General features: G+C 40.1%; 1 protein-coding gene across 3 annotated transcripts in view; it reads right to left on the bottom strand.

Moving 5' to 3' along the window:
* The window catches only part of PTK2 (protein tyrosine kinase 2), a 289,297-nt gene that overhangs the window by 168,762 nt on the left and 98,042 nt on the right, over positions 1-22,493 (bottom strand). For all 3 annotated transcript variants that reach the window (XM_030795169.1, XM_030795171.1, XM_030795163.1), the window contains exons 8-10: positions 16,613-16,753; positions 16,012-16,089; positions 1,554-1,661 (exon numbers count right to left, since the gene is read on the bottom strand). In XM_030795169.1, coding sequence (XP_030651029.1) covers positions 1,554-1,661; positions 16,012-16,089; positions 16,613-16,753 — 327 coding nt within the window. The remainder of the gene's footprint in view (positions 1-1,553; positions 1,662-16,011; positions 16,090-16,612; positions 16,754-22,493) is intronic.

Genomic DNA, 22,493 nt, shown 5'->3' on the forward strand with positions numbered 1-22,493 from the left:
AAGTATAGCACATACAATTATGTACATGACTATGTTACTGGTTTATGTATTTATTATTTTTTTTTTAAATTAGAGTGTACTTCTACTTATTTTTTAAAAAAATAGTTAGTTGTAAAACTGCCTCGGGCAGGGCTTCTAGGAAGTATTCCAGAAAGTGGCACTGTTCTCATAGGAGATGACAGCTTCATATGTGTTACTGCCCCTGAAGACCTCCCAGTGGGACAAGATGTGGAGGTAGAAGATGGTGATATGGACACTCCTAACCCTGTGTAGGCCTAGGCTAGTGTGTATGTTTGTATCTTACTTTTTAACGAAAAAAGTTTAAAAAGTAAAAAACACAGAAAATCATTTTAAAACTAGAAAAAAGCTTACAGAATAAGTATGTAAAAAAAAGAAAATATTTTTGTACAGCTATACAATATATTTACAACTAATTGTTATTACATGAGTCAAAAAAGCTGAAAAAATCAGTTTATAAAATATAAAAGTTACAGTAAGCTAATGTTTATTTACTACTGAAAAAGGTTTTAAAAATAAATTTAAGTATATGGTGTGTACAGTGTTTATAGTCTACAGTAGGGCATAGTAATGTCGTAGATCTTCACATTCACCCTTCACTCACTGACTCACCCACAGCAGCTTCCAATCCTGCAAGCTCCACTCATGGTAAGGGCTCTATACAGGTGTACCATTTTTTATCTTCTATACTGTATTTTTATTGTGCCTTTTCTATGTTTACATATATTTAGAGATACGAATACCATTGTGTTACAATTGCCTAAAGTATTCAGTATAGTAGCATGCTATACAGGTTTGTAGCTTAGGGTCAACAGGCTATATTGTATAGCCTAGGTGTACAGTAGGCTACAACCATCTTAGGTTTGTGTAAGAAAAAACAGTCTGTGATGTTTGCACAACAAAGAAATCAGGGAATTAGGCATTTCTCTGAACGTATCTGTTGTTAAGCAAAACATGACTGTACATATAATTCCAAGAAGTTAATTTCCTTGGTACTTGATGACAATCTTTTTTTTTTTTTTTTTGAGACACGGTCTTGCTCTGTCACCCAGGCTGGAGTGCAATTGTGTCATCTCGGCTCACTGCAACCTCTGCCTCCAGGGTTCAAGAGATTCTTGTGCCTCAGCCTCACAAGTAGCTGGGATTACAGGTGTGCACCACCATGCCTGGCTTATCTTTGTATTTTTAATGGAGACAGGGTTTCACCATGTGAACCCTGGCCTCAAGTGATCCGCCTGCCTTGGCCTCCCAAAGTGCTGGGATTACAGGTGTGGGCCACCGCGCCTGGCTTGATGATAATCTTTAATCATCATTATCTTTACAATAACGTTCTTAGATGATTTTTAAGTCTGTCTCCTGTCCTATTCTTGGGGACATTTAATCATTATTGTTTGTAATGTAACCCTTTCTATATATAAGAAAGTGGTGATTCTGATGATCCGTGAAAACGTCATCCTTTTCATAAAAAAATCAATAGTTCTAAAACATCCCTATTTAACCATTTTCCCTTAATGATGAATGTAACAGTTCCTTACCTCGGGTGCACCTGCTATTTTTAGTTGTAGCATTCCTTTTCTGTCCTTGTCTTCACTGTTTGAATACTGAATGGTTTGCACTTGAGTGAAGTCAGCAAGATGTGTGGGCTATAAAAAGGAAAGGTAAAATCTTTAGACTACGGATAAAAAACTCATTTCACAGAGTCTGTAAATGTTCTGTGAAATCCTCGTTGTCCTGAAGACATCCTCCCTAAGACTGGAGGTCTGGGGAAAAAAACAGATTCTCCATGCTGCCCCAGAGGAGCAGCCATGAGACTGTCTCCTGCACTTCAAGGTCAGGTCTAGGTCTGCTCTCTGTGATGTGCTGAGGAGACCCATACATGAGTTGGATGAGTGACAGTACAGTTACCACCGAGAGAGAACAGAAGATAAAGGAGGGAGGGAAGTTGAAGCAACCTTTGACTTGACTCGTTTGCCAGCCTGGGAGGAATCTTATGGAATTCTTAGTCAAAGAGAACATTCTACTCCCATTCCCAAAAAAGAGGGATCTGGGATTACTCCCCATGCACCCTGGGCTAGAGTAAGTTCTAAAATTAACTGGAGTTCTGTAGCTAGGGAGACAGTAGGTATCCAAAGGGCCCTTCCCAATACAGAATAAGCTCTTAAGACATGCCAGGAGAGTCAATGGTCATTTTCCTAAGTAGCAAACTTTTGCTGCTGTTTTTTTTTTTTTTTCCTTCTATTACTGCTGCACAAATTAATAAACACTCTCCTTCTTAAAAAGAAAAAAAAAATAGAGTTGGGAGCAATGGCTCACATCCATAATCCCAGCACTTTGAGGGGCTGAGGTGGGATGACCCCTTGAGGCCAGGAGTTCAAGCAGCCTGGGCAACATAGTGAGACCCTTCCTCTACCAAAAAAAAAAAAAATTAACCAGGCATGGTGGTCTGTGCCTGTAGACCCAGCTACTCAGGAGGCTGAGTCTCTGCCACTGCACTCTAGCTTGGGCAACTCAGTGAGACCCTTCCTCAAAAAAATACATATAGAAGACACATGTATCTTCCATCCTTCTAGCATCTCATCAGGATGATCACTTTGCATGTGAAGATTCCTATACATTTCTTCAAAACAATTTCCTTGGTTAAGGCCACTCTGTCAGCTAATGTCCCTTCCCATTCCATGGAGAACAGATGATGCCACTTGAACTGAGTTGGAATTGTTCAGAAAGAGATTCACACTCAGCTGCCCTTCCCAACAAAGCATCTTCCTGTGCTGTTTGTAGGGACATGTGTTTTGCGGGGCTCCTGCCTTTCCCCAGGAGGCCACAGGCAGCCCTCCATTCTCTGGTCCTAGGCTTCTCATAGCATGTCCCACAGCCCCTCTGCATATTCTTCCCACTTATTCTCTGGGACATCCTCCCCTTTTGGGGTTTCTTCCACCTCACTGGTCTCTCTTTCCCAGTTCTTTTTACTGGCTTCTCCCCTACTCAATCTATAAATGTGAAAGGGCTGCAGGGCTCTGTGCTGGGTGGGCCCTGTTATTCCCCCTAGTTGTGCCATGGCAAAACGAATACCATACAGTCCTGGGGCGTTAAGTACCATCTCCAGCCCTGACATCTCCCTGGAACTCAGACTCATGCATCCAGCTCCTTACATCATATTGCCACACGGATGTCTGCGAGAGATTACTAACAACATAGTTCAAAGGGTACTCTCTCAAAACATGTTCTTCCTCCAGGCTTCCTGACTTCAATAAAAAGCATCATATGTGGCCGGGAGCGGTGGCTCACGCCTATAATCCCAGCACTTTGGTAGGCTGAGGCGGGTGGCTCATGAGGTCAGGAGATTGAGACCATCTTGGCCAACATGGTGAAACCCCGTCTCTACTAAAAATACAAAAATTAGCTGGGCATGGTGGCATGTGCCTGTAATCACAGCTACTCAGGAGGCTGAGGCAGGAGAATCACTTGAACCAGGGTGTCAGAGGTTGCAGTGAGCTGAGATCATGCCATTACACTCTGGACAGAGCAAAATTCTATCTCAAAAAAAAAAAGAAAAAAAAAAAGGATAATATTCAACAAGATTCCTGAGCCAAAAAAAAAGGCATTCTCATTGATTCTTCTCCCTTTCCCCATTATCCAACCTCTCCACAACTGAAGTCCTGAGAACTTCGGCTCCAAACATCCAGAATTTATGTGTTTACTTCCCATCTTCACAGTTGTCACTATAGTCCAGGCTACCATATGATATTCTGCTTAGAGTCCTGCCATTTTTCCTAACTGGTTTCCCTTCATCCATGCTACGATATAATGTCCCTACCTGAAAGCCAGATCATATCACTCCTCTGCTTAAAAAGGTACAATACAAAGCATCATAACTTGCATGATTTACATAGCATGATTTCTATGAGCAAACTGTCTACATGATTTGACCCCTGCCCGCCCCTCTGACCTAACTTACTGTCATGATCTTGTCTTGATGATATGTGCTCTAGTTTCGCTCGGGTAGAACGATTTCAGGGGGTGGGTTGTTTTTATAACCAAGGCTGCTAGATGTCACATGAAGCATGGGTAATTCCTGCACAATAAAAAATTGTCCTGCATCCTCGATGGCTTTCAAATGTCCTGGTGTGTATTTTTGTCAGTGAAAAATCTGACTCTAGAAACAAAGTCTGTTTAAAACCATAAAGTATGCTCTGCATTGAATTTTCTAGGAATGCAACTTACGCGTAACGCAAGGGAATCCTTTATTATGCTGTTTTTGAAGTTTTATTCAGAGTTCCTCACTGTTTTGGAGAATGACATCACCAAGGGCAAGACTTGCTATAGTTATTTTGGTCAGTGACACAACGCACCTCTAACAGTTTGCATCTGTAGCTACTGCATGCACGTATGTAACAGAGGATGTCAGAGACTCCTTCCAACAGACCGAGAGCTGAACATCATTATGTTGGTGGTGACACATGAAATGAGGAATACTATCTCAATTAGTCCTTGTTATTGCTATCTCATAATTAAAAAAAAATTATAAGGCACAGTAAGACATCTAGGTTATGGAAATTATATTTTTTTAAATTGTTTTTCTGCCTCACTCTGGCATTATTCCCCAAGGTCAGTCACATAACTTTTCTCTATCACTTTCCTACACCACTTGTATGGAGTGACTTCTGATTGTCCTCCCTCAAATTAAAAGTCATTACTAAGTAGGTGCTCTGACTATAGTGCCTTCCAATGTATTGTGCTGAACTTTAAGATATTGATAGAGATTTTAAAAATTTATTTGAGTAGGGGAATAACATGCTCTGTAATTTTAATTTCAGGATAGCAAAAGATAATTTAAAACACCTGTTATAAAGAGAACAGGGTTAAGAGGGGCTGGCACTGCCCACCTACTCTAAATCAAACACTCAGGTACTCTCTCTCACGCCACCCTACTATAGCCCTTTAGCACAATCACATTATTTATATTGCTTATTTTCTTTTTTATATTCTATTTTATAACTAGAAGGAAAGCCCCATGAGGATGAGAGTATCATGTCTATCTCGTCCACCACCAGATTACAAGGAAGCAAGGCCATGCCTGGCATGTAAGTGAATGAAGTATGAGAAGTTATTAGGTGTAGACTGTGTTCCAAGTATCAGATACACAGCAGCAAACAGGGATATAACATGAATCCAGACATTAAACAAACATTACACAAGTAAACCATTACAACTGTGATAAGGACTGTAACAAAGCAATACACGGTGCTGTATAAAAATATCTAATTTATTGGAAAGGAGAGGAGGGAGGAAATAGAGCCTCAGAAAAAGTTTCACTGTGAAAAAGAGAATAAGACTTGGGCAACACGAGCTTAAGACTAGGTATATTACATTCAGATACAGTACTGCACCACCAGAATCTAGCCTACCACCTAGCACGAGGCAGCTGCACACAATATATATACAAACTGACTAAGGTAACACTCAAGATAGGCATGTAAGTGGTCATTACAAGGGCAAAAAGAGAGGGAAAGGGCACTTGAGGAGGAGAATCTGAGATGTGCTGTTCAATTGGTGGCAGGAAGCCACACACAGCTATGGAGCACCCAGTGGTATGTGGCTCCTCCAGGCTGAGATATGCTGGTAGGGTACAATGCATGCCAGATTTCAAAAACTTGGAATGATAAAAATAAGATAAAGTCTCAAGAATTCTTACACTGATTATATCTTGAAATGATGATACATTGGATATACTGGATCAAATAAAATATATTAAAATTAATTTCACCTATCTTTTTACCTTTTTAAATGTGGTTACTAGAAAATTTTAAATTACCTATGAGGCTTGCATCATATTGCTGTTGGACAGCACTGGAGAAATCAAGTAAAGTAGATAAAGGCTCAGAAGTACCCAGTGGGCTTATCTACAGGAGGATCACTGTTATCCTCGGCCAGCCATTGGCGGGTGGACGGTGGTGGTGTAATGGTAGTAGGCAGGAAAGGCCTGGTTGAAGCAGGTTGAAGAGGGAGTGGGAAGAATTAAAAGACAATGCAGTTAGATAATCTGTCAAGAAGTTTTGCAATAAATGACAGGAAAACATGAGGTACCAGGGAGAGAGAGGGACGCAGGACTAAAAGAGAGCATTTTAGGATGGGAGAAACTATACATTTTTCTACGCTGACAGGAACGATCCAGTATATTAGAAATGTCTGCTGCTACAGGAAAGAGTGGGCAGAGCTGAAGAATTACCATGAACAGGTAAGACAGGATAGAAGCCATTACATAGCAGAGGGTTGGTCTCATTCAGGAACATGAAGTTCACCCATGGGAGGCAGAACAAATGAGGAGGAGGAGGAGTGTGGCAGGCAGAAATGTGGGAAGTGCAGTGCAGGGAATCTTCTGGGGGCTCTATCCTGATTGCTCCAATCTTGCTTTCTTCTACTTTATATAACTAATACCTCTTATTTCATAGGCACAGAGGTCCTTATAAACTCAAATGGAAAACATACATATATATTTTCAAGGAACATTTATAAAAATCATACGCTTGGCCATAAAGAAGATCTTAACAACTGTGAAACAGTTAACATTTAAAAATTGTATTACCTGCTCATAAGCCAATAAGAAATTTTTGGCTCATAATATGCTCATAGAAATAAAAATGAGATAAAACCCCAGGGCTACTGGAAACTTAAGTAATATTCTTCTAAATAATGCTATAATGAAAAAGAGAAATAAAAATAAAATTTTTGTTCTTGGTTTTGTTTTTGAGATGGAGTCTCACTCCATCGTCCAGCCTGGAGTGCAGTGGCGTGATCTCAGCTCACTGCAATCTCCACCTCCCGGGTTCAAGCGATTCTCCTGCCTCAAAGTGTCCTGAAGTAGCTGGGACTACAGGTGCCACCACGCCTGGCTAATTTTTGTATTTTTAGTAGAGATGGTGTTTCGCCATGTTGGCCAGGCTGGTCTCAAACTTCTGATCTCAGGTGATCCGCCTGCCTCAGCCTCCCAAAGTGCTGGGATTACAGGCATGAGCCACTGTGCCTAGCCAAAGATAAAATATCAAATGAGTATACAGAAATACAATGAAAAGAAGAATACCACATACCTAGAAGGGTAAGACATATTAAAAGTTGTGCAAGAAGAAAATGGCCTCCAAAGTAAACAAGAATACATTTTAAAGAGGCACTTAAAGGGAAGAGCACAATAAAAAGACAAAAATAATGAAGATACTACAAAAACAGAATTAATGAAGAAAAATACTGAAATCAATGAAAATTAATAGTACTGCTGCAATACATCACTAAACTTGTCCTTCAAAAAACAATTAGAATAGATAGACCTTTACAAGTCTGAAAAAGAGCCAAATCAAAAGAGCTTAGGCATGAAACAGGAATATAGAGACAAAGTTACTGGAAAGATTTTAAGAGATCTATGAGAGGCAACTCTATGGCAGCAAGATGAAAATGTAGAGAAATGGATAATATGCTAAATTACCAAAGCTGACAGACGTGGAAAATCTGGATAGATCGATTACTATTAGGCCAGGCACAGTGGTTCACGCCTGTAATCTCAGCACTTTGGGAGGCTGGGGTGGGCAGATTACTTGAACCCAGGAGTTTGAGACCAGCTTGGGCAACATAGCAAAACCCCCTCTCTACAAAAAAATACAAAAATTAGCCGAGGGTAATGGTGTGTACCTGTAGTCCCAGCTACTTGGGAGACTGTGGCAGGAGAACTGCTTGAGCCCAGATGGCAGAGGTTGCAGTAAGCCATGATCGTGCCACTGTATTCCAGCCTGGGTGACAGGGTGAGACCCTGTCTCAAAAAAGATCTATTACTATTGAAGTGATTAAAAAGACAAACACCTACCATTTAAAAAGGCATCATGTTGTTACATAGATCAATTCTACCTAGTCTTTAAAAAACACGCAATTCCAATTTGAATTAAAATATTTCAGGCCATTAAAAATCACCAGAGAGAGGGAAGGCACCGAGAATGGATGAAGGAAAGACACAGAAGCTGGGCTGAAGGGAGAGGAAGCTGGGAACCCTGCAGGAGGCTACTGCACACCAAGACTCATTCCTGGCCCACAATTACCCTGGGGGAATGGGTGAGTGGAACTGGCAAGGAGCAACCTGCTCTCACTACAGGCCTCTTAAATCCCAGCAGGGGGCCCCTCAATTACTATGGACACTTGAGGTGGCAGGGAGAGCTGCTTAGAGAAGTGGTAGGGATTGCAGCCAGCTGAGGTGGAGCCCAGAGGGTTTGGTGCAGGAGTGTCTGTAGTGGAACACGGCCAGGGAAGCCCTGACTTGCCCCCATAAGAGACTTTAGCCCTAGGGGAACTGTTGGACCTGAACTCTGCAGGGTGGGCTTACCTATCAGAAGGGGGTTAGTCCGACCTGAGCACCCCTTGGGCTTCTGGCTTCTCCTGGGGTCCCAGCCTGAACGTGCCTGCTTGAAGGGTAGCCTTGGGTGCCCTAGGGGTCCACATCATAGCTCCTGCAGTGGCTGACCACTTCTGATCAGCAGAGAGCTCCCGCAGGGCAGCCCCCATTGCCACACACCAGCCCACCCGCTCCCTCCTCACACTGCAGGTTCCTCCAGCCCACAGCAATCCCCAACAGAGTTTTGCTGGCACCTGCATACGCAGGCAGGTATTGCCTTCCATGCCTCACCAGTGCATGTGTGCCTGCAACCCCAAAACTGACCCATGCCTGACAGCCACCTCAGTTGGAGCCTCGGCAGGCACAGAGCCAACGAGCCCTGTCCCCACTGCCAGCACCCCACGCTTATGTCAACATTACCCCAAAAGTGAAAGCAAGCACAGAGAACAGCAGATTCTCCCCTACCCAGAGCAAACACCTATGCTTACAGTGCACAGAGTACACACACAGACCTGGGCCTGCCAGCAACCCAACCCTGTGCTACCACCACCACCACAAGCACCAATGATGCACAGTTGCCAACAGGCACCCCCCACCCAAACCATACTGCTACTGCCACTGTAGTGAATGCTCAAATGGAGACAGGCACCCCAGTACCCACTAGCAACCTGCTGGGCTGATGAGCGTGCACCCCACTGTGCTGCCACTGCTGCTGGCACATGGAAACAAGGACGGATCCTATGCCACCACACTGTGAAATGCTTTGGCTGACACCACCTATTGAAGTGTAGTGACCAGTGGTCTGGGAGCACCCCTACTCCCAACACCCTACAAGTGCAGTGGATTCCTAACCTCCAGGAGCCAGAGAACAATACCAGTCTCCCAGAATTAGAGCACACAGTCCAGGAGTTGGGAGCTGGGCACTGGCCCCCTAAAATATTCCAGAAATGAAGCCAGTCGGTTGAGTCCACCTTACCACAATCAAATCCTCAAGGTCATCAAATAGGATAAACAAACAAGCAAAATCCGAAGGTCAGCAACTTCAAAGGTTGAAGAAACGTCGGCCCAAAAGATGGAAAGAACCACTGCAAGAAATCTAACAACTCGAAAAGCCAGAGTGCCTTCTTTCCTCTAAATGACCACACCACCTCTCCAGCAAGGGTTCTGAACTGGGCTGAGGTGGCTGAAATGACAGAAATAGAATTCAGAATATGGATAGGAATGAAGATCATTGAGATGTAGGAGTACATTGAAATCCAATCCAAGGAAGCTAAGAATCACAATAAAACAATACGGGAGCTGAGAGAAAAAATAGCCAGAATAGAAAAGAACATAATCAACCTGATGGTGCTGAAAAGCACACTACAAAGATTTCATAATGCAACCATAAGTATTAATAGCATAATAGACCAAGTTGAGGAAAGAATTTCAGAGCTTGAAAGCTGTCTTTCTGAAATAGGACAGTCAGAAAAGAATAGAGAAAAAAGAATGAAAAGGAATGAAGAAAGCCTCTGTGAAATACGGGATTATGTAAAGAGACCAAATCTATGTCTCACTGCTGTCCCTGAAAGAGCTGGGGACAGTGTAAGCAACTTGGAAAACATATATCAGGATATGATCCATGAAAACTTTCCCAACCTAGCTAGAGAGGTCAACATTCAAATTCAGGAAAGGCAGAGTAAGATAGTCCACGAGAAGATCATTCCCAAGACACATCATCATGAAATTCTTCAAGGTGGAAATGAAAGAAAAAATGTTAAAGGAAACTAGAAGGGCCAGGTCACCTGCAAAGGAAGGCCCATCAGACAAACAGCAGACCTCTCAGTAGAAACTCTACAAGCCAGAAGAGATTGGTGGCCAACAGTCAACATTCCGGAAGAAATTCCAACGTGAAATTTTATAATTCCAACCAAACTAAGCTTCATAAAGGAGATATAAGATCCTTTTCAGACAAGCAAATGCTGAAGAAATTTGTTACCATGAGACCTGCCTTACAAGAGCTCCTGAAAGGAGCACTAAATATGGAAAGGAAAGACCATTACCAACCATTACAAAAACACAGACCAGTGACACTATAAAGCAACCACACAAACAAGTTTGCCTAATAGCAAGCTAACACCATGATGGCAGGATCAAATCCACACATATCAATACTAACCTTGAATGTTAATGGGCTAAATGCCCCCATTAAAAGACACAGAGCTGGATAAAGAACCAAGATTCATTGGTATGCTGTCTTCAGAATATCTATCTCACATGCAATGACACACACAGGCTCAAAATAAAGGAATGGAGAAAAATCTATCATTCAAATGGAAAATAGAAAAAAACAGGGGTTACAATCTTAATTTCAGACAAAACAGACTTTAAACCAACACAGTTAAAAAAGACAAAGAAGGGCATTACATAATGATAAAGGGTTCAATTCAACAAGGAGACCTAACTATCCTAAATATATAAAAAACCAAATAGCAGCACTCATATTAATAAACCAAATTCTTAGAGACCTTCAAAGAGACTTAGACTCCCATGCAATAATAATGGGAGACTTTAACACCCCACTGACAATATTACGTAGATCACTGAGACAGGAAATTAACAAACATATTCATGATTTGAATTCAACATTGGATCAAATGGACCTGATAGACATCTACAGAACTCTCCACCCTAAAGCAACAAAATACACATTCATCTCATCACCATATGGCACATACTCTAAAATCAATTATATAATTGAACACAAAACGCTGTTTAGCAAATACAAAAGAACTGAAATCATAATAACCATTCTTTCAGAGCACAGCACGGCCAAATTAGAAATCATGACTAAGAAATTTGCTCAAAACCACACAATTATATGGAAATTGAATAAACTGCTCCTGAATGACTTTTGGGTAAATAATGAAATTAAGGCAGAAATCAAGAAGTGCTTTGAAATGAATGAGAACCAAGACACAATGTACCAGAATCTCTGGGGCACAGGTAAGGCAGTGTTAATAGGTAAATTTGTAGCACTAAATGCCTACATCAAAAAGTTAGATCTCAGTTTAACAACTTAAGATCACAAAAAAGAAATAGAGAACCAAGAGCAAACCAACCCCAAAACTAGAAGAAGAAAAGAACTAACCAAAACCAGGATGAACTGAAGGAGAGTGAGATGGGAAAAACCATTCCTGCCTGTTGCTAAACCAAAACGAGTCCAAGAGTTGTTTTTTTTTAAAAAAAATAATAAAATAGACCACTACCTGGATTAATAAAGAAGAGGAAGACCTAAGTAAACACAACTAGAAATGAAAAGGGGGATATTACCACCAACCCCACAGAAATACAAATGACTATCAGAGAATATTAGGAAGACCTCTATGCACATAAACTAGAAAATCTAGAAGCTATGGATAAATTCCTGGACATATAAACCCTCCCAAGACTCAGCCAGGAAGAAACTGAAGCCCTGAAGAGACCAATAATGAGCTCTGAAATTGAATCAGTAATAAATAGCCTACCAACCCAATAAAGCCCAGCACCACATGGATTCACAGCCGAATTCTACCAGATGTATACAGATGAGCTGCCACCATTCTTACTAAAACTATTCCAATAAACTGAAAAGGAGGGACTCCTCTTTAACTCATTCTATGAGGCTGGAATTATTCTGATACCAAAACCTGGCAGAGACACAACAAAAATAGAAAATGTCAGGCCAATATTATTAATGAACATAGATGCAAAAATCCTCAACAAAATACTAGCAAACCAAACCCAGCAATGGCACATCAAAAAGCTAATCCACCATGATCAAGTAGGCTTTCTTTATTCCTGGGATGCAAGGCTGGGTCAACATATGCAAATCAATAAATGTGATTCATCACATAAACAGAACTAAAAACAAAAACCACAGGATCATCTTGACAGATGCAGAAAAGGTGTTCAATAAAATTCAACATCTCTTCATGTTAAAACACCTTAATGAACTAGGCATTGAAAAAATGTACCTCACAATAATACATAAAATAATAAGACAGCGTGGCAATTCCTCAACACCTAAAAGCAGAAGTACCATTCAACCCAGCAATCCCATTACTGGGTATATACCCAAAGAAATATAAATTGTTCTTTTTTTTTTTTTTCCGAGACAGGGTGTCGCTCTGTTGCCCAGGCTGGAGTGCAGTGGCGCGATCTCAGCTCACTGCAAGCTCTACCTCCCAGGTTCATGCCATTCTCCTGCCTCAGCCTCCCGAGTAGCTGGGACTACAGGCTCATGCCACCACGCCCGGCTAATTTTTTGTATTTTTAGTAGGGACAGAGTTTCACCGTGTTAGCCAGGATGTTCTCCATCTCCTGACCTTGTGATCCGCCTGCCTCAGCCTCCCAAAGTGCTGGGATTACAGGCATAAGCCACCGTGCCCGGCCAAATTGTTCTTTTATAAAGACACATATACATGTATGTCCAATGCAGCACTATTCACAACAGCCAAGACATGGAATCAACCTAAATGCCCATCGATGGTAGACTGGATAAAGGAAATGTGGTACATGCACCCCATGGAATATTATGCAGCCAAAAAAAAAATGAGATCATCTTCTTTGCAGAAACATGGATGGAGCTGGAGGCCATTATCTTTAGCAAAATAACACAGGAATAGAAAACGAAATACTGCATCTTTTAGCTCCCACTTATAAGGGAAGCTAAAAGATGAGAACACAAGGACACACAGAGAGCAACAACAGACACTGGGGCCTACCAGAAGGTGGAGGGTACAAGCAGGGAGGGGATTGGGAAAAATAACTAATCAGTACTAGGATTAATACCTGGGTGACAAAATAATCTGTACGGTAAACTGTGTGACACGAGGTTACCTATATAACAAATCTGCACATGTACCCCTGAGCTTAAAAAGTTTAAAAAAAAAATCACTGAAAGATTCCAATTCACCTAATGAAATTAATATAACTTTAACACCATGTCTAATAAAGCTAACATAAAAAAGAAAAGTCTAATCTCACTTACAAATAGTTGTAAAAATTCTACAAATATAACTCAATATTTTAAAAGAATATTGTGTATTAATTGGCTCAATATTACCATAACTATTAATATAATCTACTATAATAATAAATTAAAGGAGAAAAAAGGATCATATCAATAGATGCTAAAAGGGTCTTTGATTAAATTTAGGAGCTGCTAATAAAACTCTAAGCAAAAGATCAAAATATTAAAGAGATGTTATTAAAACTCAACAACAAAAACAATCCCAAATAATGACACACTTTTAATTGATAAATTAAAATCTAAAACAAAATAGGAATATTGTCTACTGCCCTGTTATTAAACATGATCTTTGAGCTTCTTGTGACTAAAAGAAAAAATTGTATAAGGGAAAAGGTAAAATTATTCTTTTGTTGATTACATTATTATATACTTATAAAATCCAAAATTCTAATAAAAAACCTATTTAATCAATAATAAGGTTGCAGACTATATGATATACAATAATCAAGAATATTCTTCTATGCTCACAATATAAATTTTAAATTGCAAGTGGCAAAAAAAAACCCCAAAAAGTCATTCAAAATAAGGCCCAAAACTATAAAATACTTATGAATTGGTTTAATATGGAAGACCTATATGAAAAAGATTGAGATCTTATTGAAGGGTATTGAAGAAGTCCTGAAACATAATATCAAAAAAAAAAAACCCACTTTCACAAAATTTCACAAAAATTTATTCTGTTTTCCTCTGTGAATATCCAGCTGACACAGCAGCATTTAATGAGATTTAATCACTGATGGCAGAAGTCAGGACAGTTGTCATCCTTAGGATGTAGGACAAGGGAGGCCGGTCTGTTTAAAGTCAACAGCCAACACGAGATTTGGGGAAAAAAATCATAAAAAAGGTAACAGGAAAACATACTGATTTCCTTGTTGTGTAAAGGGACTTTTTAAAAGGTCAATTGTGTTGGTAAAATAGGCAAAGTATATGATATGAGCAGTTAATTCACAAAGGTGAGAAGAGAAATAGCCAAGACATTAAAATATGTTTAAAGTTACTAGGTCCTTGCTTTACATCTAAGCGAGCAAAAAAGTTACAAGAATAACTTTATATCTATTAAAATGGAAAAATTAAAAGAGCTATCAAAACTGCCATCCAATGAGTGCGAAAACAGTACTCTCATACACTGCCAGTGACAATATGAAGTTTCCTAGCTTTTCTGAAAAGCAATCCAACAGCTTCTTTTTAAATTAGAACTATTTGAAATGAACCCTGCAGTTCCATCCTTGGAAATCTCTTCCATAAGGAGAAAAAGCAGTAGTACATAGATTATATATAAAGGAGTATTTATTATGTCATTGTCTTAGGGCAGAAATCTAAAAGCAAAGTAATTGCCCTTCACAGAATCCCATCTGGCCCCCAGGGAGGAAGGGGCAAAGAAAGGCGGGGCTTGAAAAAATTTCTACCAGGTTCACGGAGTGAAATAACCAAGCAGGACAGTGTGCCTGATGATGAGCCCTTTTCTGAATAACAAAACAGGAATATGGGGAAAAACATAGAAGATTATTAAGTCACTTACATGTTAAGTATGGGCAGGGGGTGGGGGGGTTACAGAGAAGGGTGAAGAGAAAAGAATGGTAGAGGCAGGAGCTGAGCAGAGTGGGAATGGAAACCAGAGTACACTTGGAAAAAAGCAGGTCAGACACGGTTTGGCACATTTATATATGTATAGAAAATTATATGTACAGGTCAAGGTATGAATAAATTAAGTAAAAAGTTCAAATCACTAAACTACGTTAAGTGGAAAAGAACTGTTACTAGTGCAAGGCCTGAGAAGAAGCCCCTAGAATCATGTTCCCTGAACACTCATCTAAATGGGAGCATGCCCTTCTTCTCAGTACACCCACCCTTACACTGTTCTACTTTTCGTCTCGGTACTTATTGTTGTATGACACAGATGTATTCCATATTTATTTTGTGCACTCGACTATAAGCTACATAAAGACAAAGGACTTCTCTCTGTTTTCTTCCTTATTGTATCTCAAACCTCTAGACTGCCTGGCACCAAGCAGGTTCTCAATAGTACTTGTTGGAAGAATGAGAAGGATCACACAGGAAATGGTCAGCACTTCTGCTAGGAAGGTAACAAAAGAAGTGAGGTCTGGGGTAGAAGTGTGAGTTTCCATCTGATGGACATTTTTTCTTCAAGGTAAATAAGGCTAATAAGGCTTTCAAGAGAACTGTAAATGTATGATTTTCTTTTCCTGGAAATAACCTGAAGAGGCTGTTTCAAAGGGTAAGATGCCAGTACAAATATACCCAAACCATTCAGAACTTAATTTTAAAAATTAGTATTTAAAACTTCTCCAGATAAACAGTAACAACCCCATTCAGGTCTCACTAACACATGTAAGGTTTGTATGATTCCTTTCCTTCCAAAACTAAGTAATTCCGAGGTATTTCAACAGCACCTAGACTTTCTCTTACTTGTCCCCCACTCCATTGAACAATAAATGCAGTGCAATAGGAAAATTTAATTGTAAAATGATCTTTTCCAAATGAATGCCCCATTTCCTTAATTTGATTCTTCTTTGTCTAAAGCCAAGTTCCTGAAAGGTCAGAGCAGACTTACATTGCAGCCCTTGTCCGTTAGGTAACTGATCCCTTCTTCTGGGCCGATTGCCAGTTCCACTGAAATAATCCAGCTTGACTTTTGAAGGTGAAACAAGTGAGAACAGAGGTGGCAGAAGAAAAAAAGAAATACTTTAGATAAAGAGCCGTGGATATGTTAAAGGACCAAAGCAGGGGCTGGTTTGGTTTGCTATTAATCTATCTAACCAAATAAGATAAAATATTTATAACTTCATCGACCCAGGATCTGTTAAGCCTGCACAAAGTGCACTGTGCTTATTCCAGCATGCCTGATACCAAGGGTTTCTCTGGGATGATTATCTAAATAGGTAAACTAGCCCTTAGAGAACAATTAACAAATCACAGGGATAAAATAAAAAATATCTAATTATGAAAATAGGCATGCCGTTTTTAAAAAGGTGATTTTATTCTCACATTATTTTCTTTCTCTATTTTTCACACGGTAAAACGACAAAATATCATTTTATTGAAAAAAATGGGACAAGTTAGCATTTTTTTCAATCAGAAATTTAGATATACAGTAAGAGATAAGAAAAAGTAAAATCAAACTAGCCCACTATTTCTCACATTCCCATACTTACACCAAGAGCACACTTGAAGCATTCCTTATCAAATCTGTAGACTGGAGACAGGATCTCAAAGAATTTCAGAATACTTTCTTCTCTATTAAGGTTGGCAAATTGTCTGAATGTTTGTTGGATCAGTTTTCTTAGTGTTTTGGCCTGCATGACAAAATTACCAAAACATCTTGTAAAAATCAGCAATGAGTAAAGACCACAACAATAATGCTAAGTTTTCTCTCCTACCAACTACTTACTAACACCTACATTCGTATTACTGCCAAAAAGTATACTTGTCAAGTAACTATAAATGTATTTATCAGAGCTTTATTTCTTTTAATTGTGGCAAAATGCATATAACATAAAATTTACCATCTTAACCATTTTTAACTGTAAAGTTCATGTATAGAGTTTTATTTCTTAAACAGAAGTTTGTAATATATGTGCACATGACTCAGAAAAGACCAGGCCAAAGGTATAAAGGTACTCGCACATTCCACTGTTAGGAGGGAAAAAACAGTGTATCTTTCTGAAGGACAGCACAAATCAAAAACTTTAAAAAAACCACAATGCTTGACCCAGAAAATAAAATTCCAGGACATTATTCTTTAGAAATGATTAGAGATACATGCAAAGATTCAGGAACAAAGATTCACTGCAGAACTGTTTACAGTAATAGAGAGCCTGGTTACATAAACTATGGTGTACCTATCTTCTCAACCAACATTCTATGCAGCCTCAAGAACTGTTTTGGAGAACTAATTTACTGGCATTAAAACCCAAATTACACTGTTACATGAAAAAAGATGACAAAACAGTCAGCGTAGAGTACAGATGCCTTTAAAAGGCAAGAGCACATGTGTGGGTCCTGGTGAGCACACAGCAATGTACCCATGAAGGAGATAAAGCAACGATGCTTTTGCTCTCTTCATGAAGTAAGATGATAGGTGGTCTTCCAGTCCTTTTTTGCTTATTTGAGTTTTCTACTTATACACATGGAAATCTGCATAGTGGAGGTAAATGCTTTCCAAGCAGCAAACCCCCAGTCCTTGGTGTGTGAAGTAGCCTGAGGAGGCCATGGATAAAGGGCATGTGATGAGCTCTAAGGAAGAGGGGCAAGAAAATGCAGGCCATGGTAACAACTTGGCTTTGACTCCGACGAGATGCCAAGCCCTCAGGAGACTTTGAGAAGAGGAGTGACATTATCTGACTTAGGTTTTTTTTTTGTTTATATATATAGGGTCTCACTCTGTCGCCCAGACTGGAGTGCAGTGGCACGATCTCAGCTCACTGTAACCTCTGCCTCTCAGGCTCAAGTGATTCTCCTGCCCCAGCCTCCCTGAGTAGCTGGGATTACAGGTGTGTACCACCACACCTGGTTAATTTTTGTATTTTTAGTAGAGACAGGGTTTCATCATGTTGGCCAGGCTGGTCTTGAACTCCTGACCTCAAGTGATCCACCCGCCTCAGCCTCCTAAAGTGCTGGGATTACAGGCATGAGCCACTGCGCCCAGCCTGAATTAGGTTTTAACAGGGATACTCTGGCCACTGTGTTGTGAACAGTATGAAAGGAGCAGGAGAGACCAAGTCGGGGCAACCCAAACAATCCAGGCAGGACGAGACAGTTGGCACAAGTACAGAACCAGAAAGAGGGTGAGAAGTAGTCAAGTAGTCAGATCCTAGCTTTCTTCCTTTTTTTTTTTTTTTTTTTTTCAGAGTAACTGGACTCCAATGGATTTATTTTAAACATAGAACCAACAGGATATGCTGATAGTTAAGAGTTGCCATTAAACTGAAATGGCAAAAATTGTAAGAGGAGCAGTTTGGTGGGTAAAGGTCAGAAAGAATGCCAGAAGAATATCAGAAATCCAAGTGGAGCTGTCAAGAGGGCCAGTAAGGGCCCAGTGGAGTTCAACGGAAGGTCCTGCCTGGCCCAGCAGACAGGGAAGATGGATTCCGTGACCTGCTAATCTCAGTGGGTCAGGGACATGGGGAGCAGCCAGGGGCCCAGGTTGAGGTGTGGCTGCTAAGTCAGGTACACAGTAAACTAGGAGGGCATGGCATACTTTGGTGGGTCATGGAGGTAATAGCCTATCTGCAGTGGCTTGAAGGTCCTAGTAGGATCCAAGGATTACTGGATCTGGGATACTACAGAAAGTGAGCTGGAAAGACAGGAGCTATGGTCAGAGAGAAGGATACACACAATTAGGGAGGGGGTTCGATTACTGGAAATGAAGAAGACCAGAGTGAGAGGTTAAGGTAAGGCAGAGGATAAGATTCCTGAAGACAGGAATTCAATGAGCCAAGATAGTGGGACATGGGAGGATTACCTAAGGCATGTGACTTTTACTTTAAAAAGCTCGCTCTGCTCTTGCACACAGAGGGTTGGGGGAGTGTGTAGGAGTGAAAGCAGAAAGACCAGTCAGGTCACTGTAACAGAACAAGCAAGAAAACACTAGTGGCATGGACCCCAAGGTAGTGGTGAAGGAGAGAAATGGGCACTCTTGGGACATTTGGATGATCATATGCAAGACAACTGGAAAGTGAAGAATCCAGGAAAACTAGAGTTTTAGATGGAACAAATAGGCAAACATAAGAGGCAGGCTTGGAGAAAAAAATAAAGTCATGTTAATCCTGTACATGTGTTTGATCTTAAAGTCTTCCAACATAAACCATCAAGGAGACATTTGGATATAAGTTTGGAGCTCAGGAGAGGGCAGCACTGTTGGTAGAAACTTCAGAGCCACCAGCTGAAGTATTTAAATACACGGGACTGGATGGCACCTGCAAATAAAATGAAGACAAAAGAGAAGGCCAAAGCCAAGTAAGCTGACCAATAGCTGGTTTTAACCAGGGCTGAGGTTTTGACAGGTGAGTATGACAGAGTGGAGTAAGAGAATTATAGATGTTTTGAAAAGGATTAATTACAGCTTCACAGAACTTAAACTGAAGAGCAATAAAATGGGTTCAAGGTTAGCAAGGCTTGACTATAAAATGTATCATACGGAGAGTTAGCCTCAGATGCTCTATAAACAAAAGTCTGAGAAGCATATTCTTGGTTTGACTCCAGGCTTTCTAAACATTCTCTGCTTATGATCACCTATGTAGGACAGACTCTACAACAGAGCATGCAGATTGGACATGGAGATTTGAGTACTGCTTGTAGCTACCTACATGATGTTTTTCTCCTTATAAATTAACAATATAGTATATCTTGGGACTTTGCTGAATATAAAGCAGTCTCTAAGAAGCAGGCCCGCTACACTTTGGACCTAGAACAAATCCACTAAGGAAATTCTACTCTGTACTTGGCACTTGACATACACTGCATAATCAGAACAGGTATCTATCCTCAATAAATTCAGAGTACAGCTGGAAAAAGAGCATTCTGATCTTCATTCATGGCTACAGGAGGAACAGTATAATTCTGTGCATATAGTGCTATTAGGCGCTAACACACACACACACACACACACACACACAAATGATGGCAGAAAAGACATCTGTAGGCCCTTCCGTGGAAATAAACAAAGTCTTCACAATGACCCTTGCAAGGGAGATACTATTTTTCACATATTACTGAGAAAACACAGACTGAAACATTAGGTAACAACGAGGGGGTAGAAGAATTGTGATTCTAATCCAGAACTGCTTGATTTCTTTTTACTTGCTATGCGACCAATTCAAACACCTTCTTTTCTAAGATGCTCTGCTTGACAGAAGAAACCAGGAAGAAACAATCACCACATCCCTATGGGTCTCATACTGCTTTGAATGTATTTTTAGAGACATGGCACTTATGTAAGATCCACGTTGGTGAGAAGGGAGCATGTGCTGTCTTGTTACCCCAAACAAAAGAGTGTAGCCCGCAGCTGAAACTCAATGATGTGCTTTACAATAAATAATTATATGTCTCTGCCATAACAACTTGGATTCTGGCAAACTCTCAAACAGATAATATGAAAGAATAAAATCTAGTCTATCCTGTGATAAATTAGATTTCACTTTCTAGGACGTAAGTGGGAAGATAGTCAGACTTCTTTAGTTTCAAACTTCTGTCATAGAACATGCTGCCTCAATGTACAAATGCTCTAAGTGTAAGAAATGTCTCCCATCTACAAGTATTAACAGAAAATAAGTCCAGCAAAAGCCCTGGAATATCAAAAATCTATGTATGATACAATAAATTGGAATATGGTAGTAGTTGCAAGGAACAGTTGTCAACTGAACAAAGGGACCAGAACACAATGACAAAACATTTCTATTAACATTAACCAAACGTTGGTATATTCACTCATGACTCTAAGAGGAATATTTCAACTCAGGTAAATACTGAGATGCAGTGATCAAAAACTATGTAAAATAGGTCTAGAAAAAAAGTCAATTCTCTGCTTTGTACCTAATTCCCAACCAGCTGTTGGTTTATATATAAATTATTGGCAATATTATAATATACTGACATTTGCTCATTTGTTCAATGCTTTTTAAAAATTAACCTAAAATACTCTATGAAGTAACAGAGATAGAAGTCGAGGAAATAGAATCTGCTCTTGAGCTTCAAATGCATATATATATATATACTTGCCTACCTGACAGTTCCATTGCAGTTTCTCACAGACATCTAAAACCTGCCACTAAGAGCACTGAGATTCCAGCCGTGGTGGCTTATTGGCCCTACCCGACTGGACCCTAACATATACATCTAACTTAGTTGCAACTCTATTACTCTGAACTTACTCTTTCCTATATCCCTTCCCTTTGACCTCCATAGTCTCAAGGCACTTCTAGTTCACTACTTACACAGCTGAATGCATCACTGGCAGTCCAATTCAGATTCTGCTTCAATATTCTGCCTCTTGACTAGTAGCACTAGACAGCACTTACGTGTATGGGACAGAAATCTGAGGCCAGGCCCTGTACTTTCTTCTTCCTCCTCCCACATTAGACCAGTAACTAAGTCCTGTTAGACTTTACACCCATAACATTCTTCAAATGTAACCCAACAACTCTCTACCCTCTGTCTCCTTTAAATTCAAGCCCTCATTGTTTCTCTTGGTCTCTTATTTCTCAGTGTCTCCTGATGACTAAGAAACTTAAAAGAAGTTGTGTATTGTTCTTCTACAACAGGGATTGAAGCCATCAACCTTTGCTAAATAAAGTGAGTTAATTTGGTTTGATCCTCATTTTCTCATCCCAAACTCTTAGACATGGAATATGTGTGGTGGTAAAGAACTCAACTCCTCTCCCCAATAATTTAACCTGCTGGAAAACTTCCGAGTAACTGGGGCAAATGTGTTTGAAAGTAATAACTATGCAATGCTAAGAGACAGTCTGGACTCTAATTTTACTATATTTGTCTCATTCAGCTGAACGCGGGAAAATGTGCTGCTTTTTCTGTAGGCGGTGTTACCTTGCTCATCCTACACATTAACAAGCTGAGAACCAAGAAGTGAGAGCAACAAACAATGCAACAAACCAGTAAGCTCAAGCAGCTGGAGTAAAGGAAAACGCTATCATCCAGTTAGTTTCCTATGGACACAGAAACAACTCTCTCATTCTCCGCCAACTAAAATTGTCGGCGCCTTTGGCAGGAATATACCCAAGTTCTTATGGTCTGTACATAAATGTGACTGCCAATGAGGACTGTGAGTTCCAAACCTATCGTGTTCAGTGCTGGACAGAAACTAGAAAATCTCTGCTGTCTGAAAGAAACTCCAAAATTAGTTTTTATGAGAAGGATATCTTAGAAAGCATTAGTTCTTTCCTAATTACTCACTGAGGAAAAAAATTCCACAAAATCTAACTGCCTAGAATCTCTGGATATTAATCAATACACTTGCAGAACTTGTATAAGTAAACAAGACTGTTCTGCATTGCATTTCAAGTTTGAACACCTGCTTGT

This window comes from Nomascus leucogenys, chromosome 16 (assembly GCF_006542625.1).
Source record: "Nomascus leucogenys isolate Asia chromosome 16, Asia_NLE_v1, whole genome shotgun sequence".
NCBI lineage: Eukaryota > Metazoa > Chordata > Mammalia > Primates > Hylobatidae > Nomascus > Nomascus leucogenys.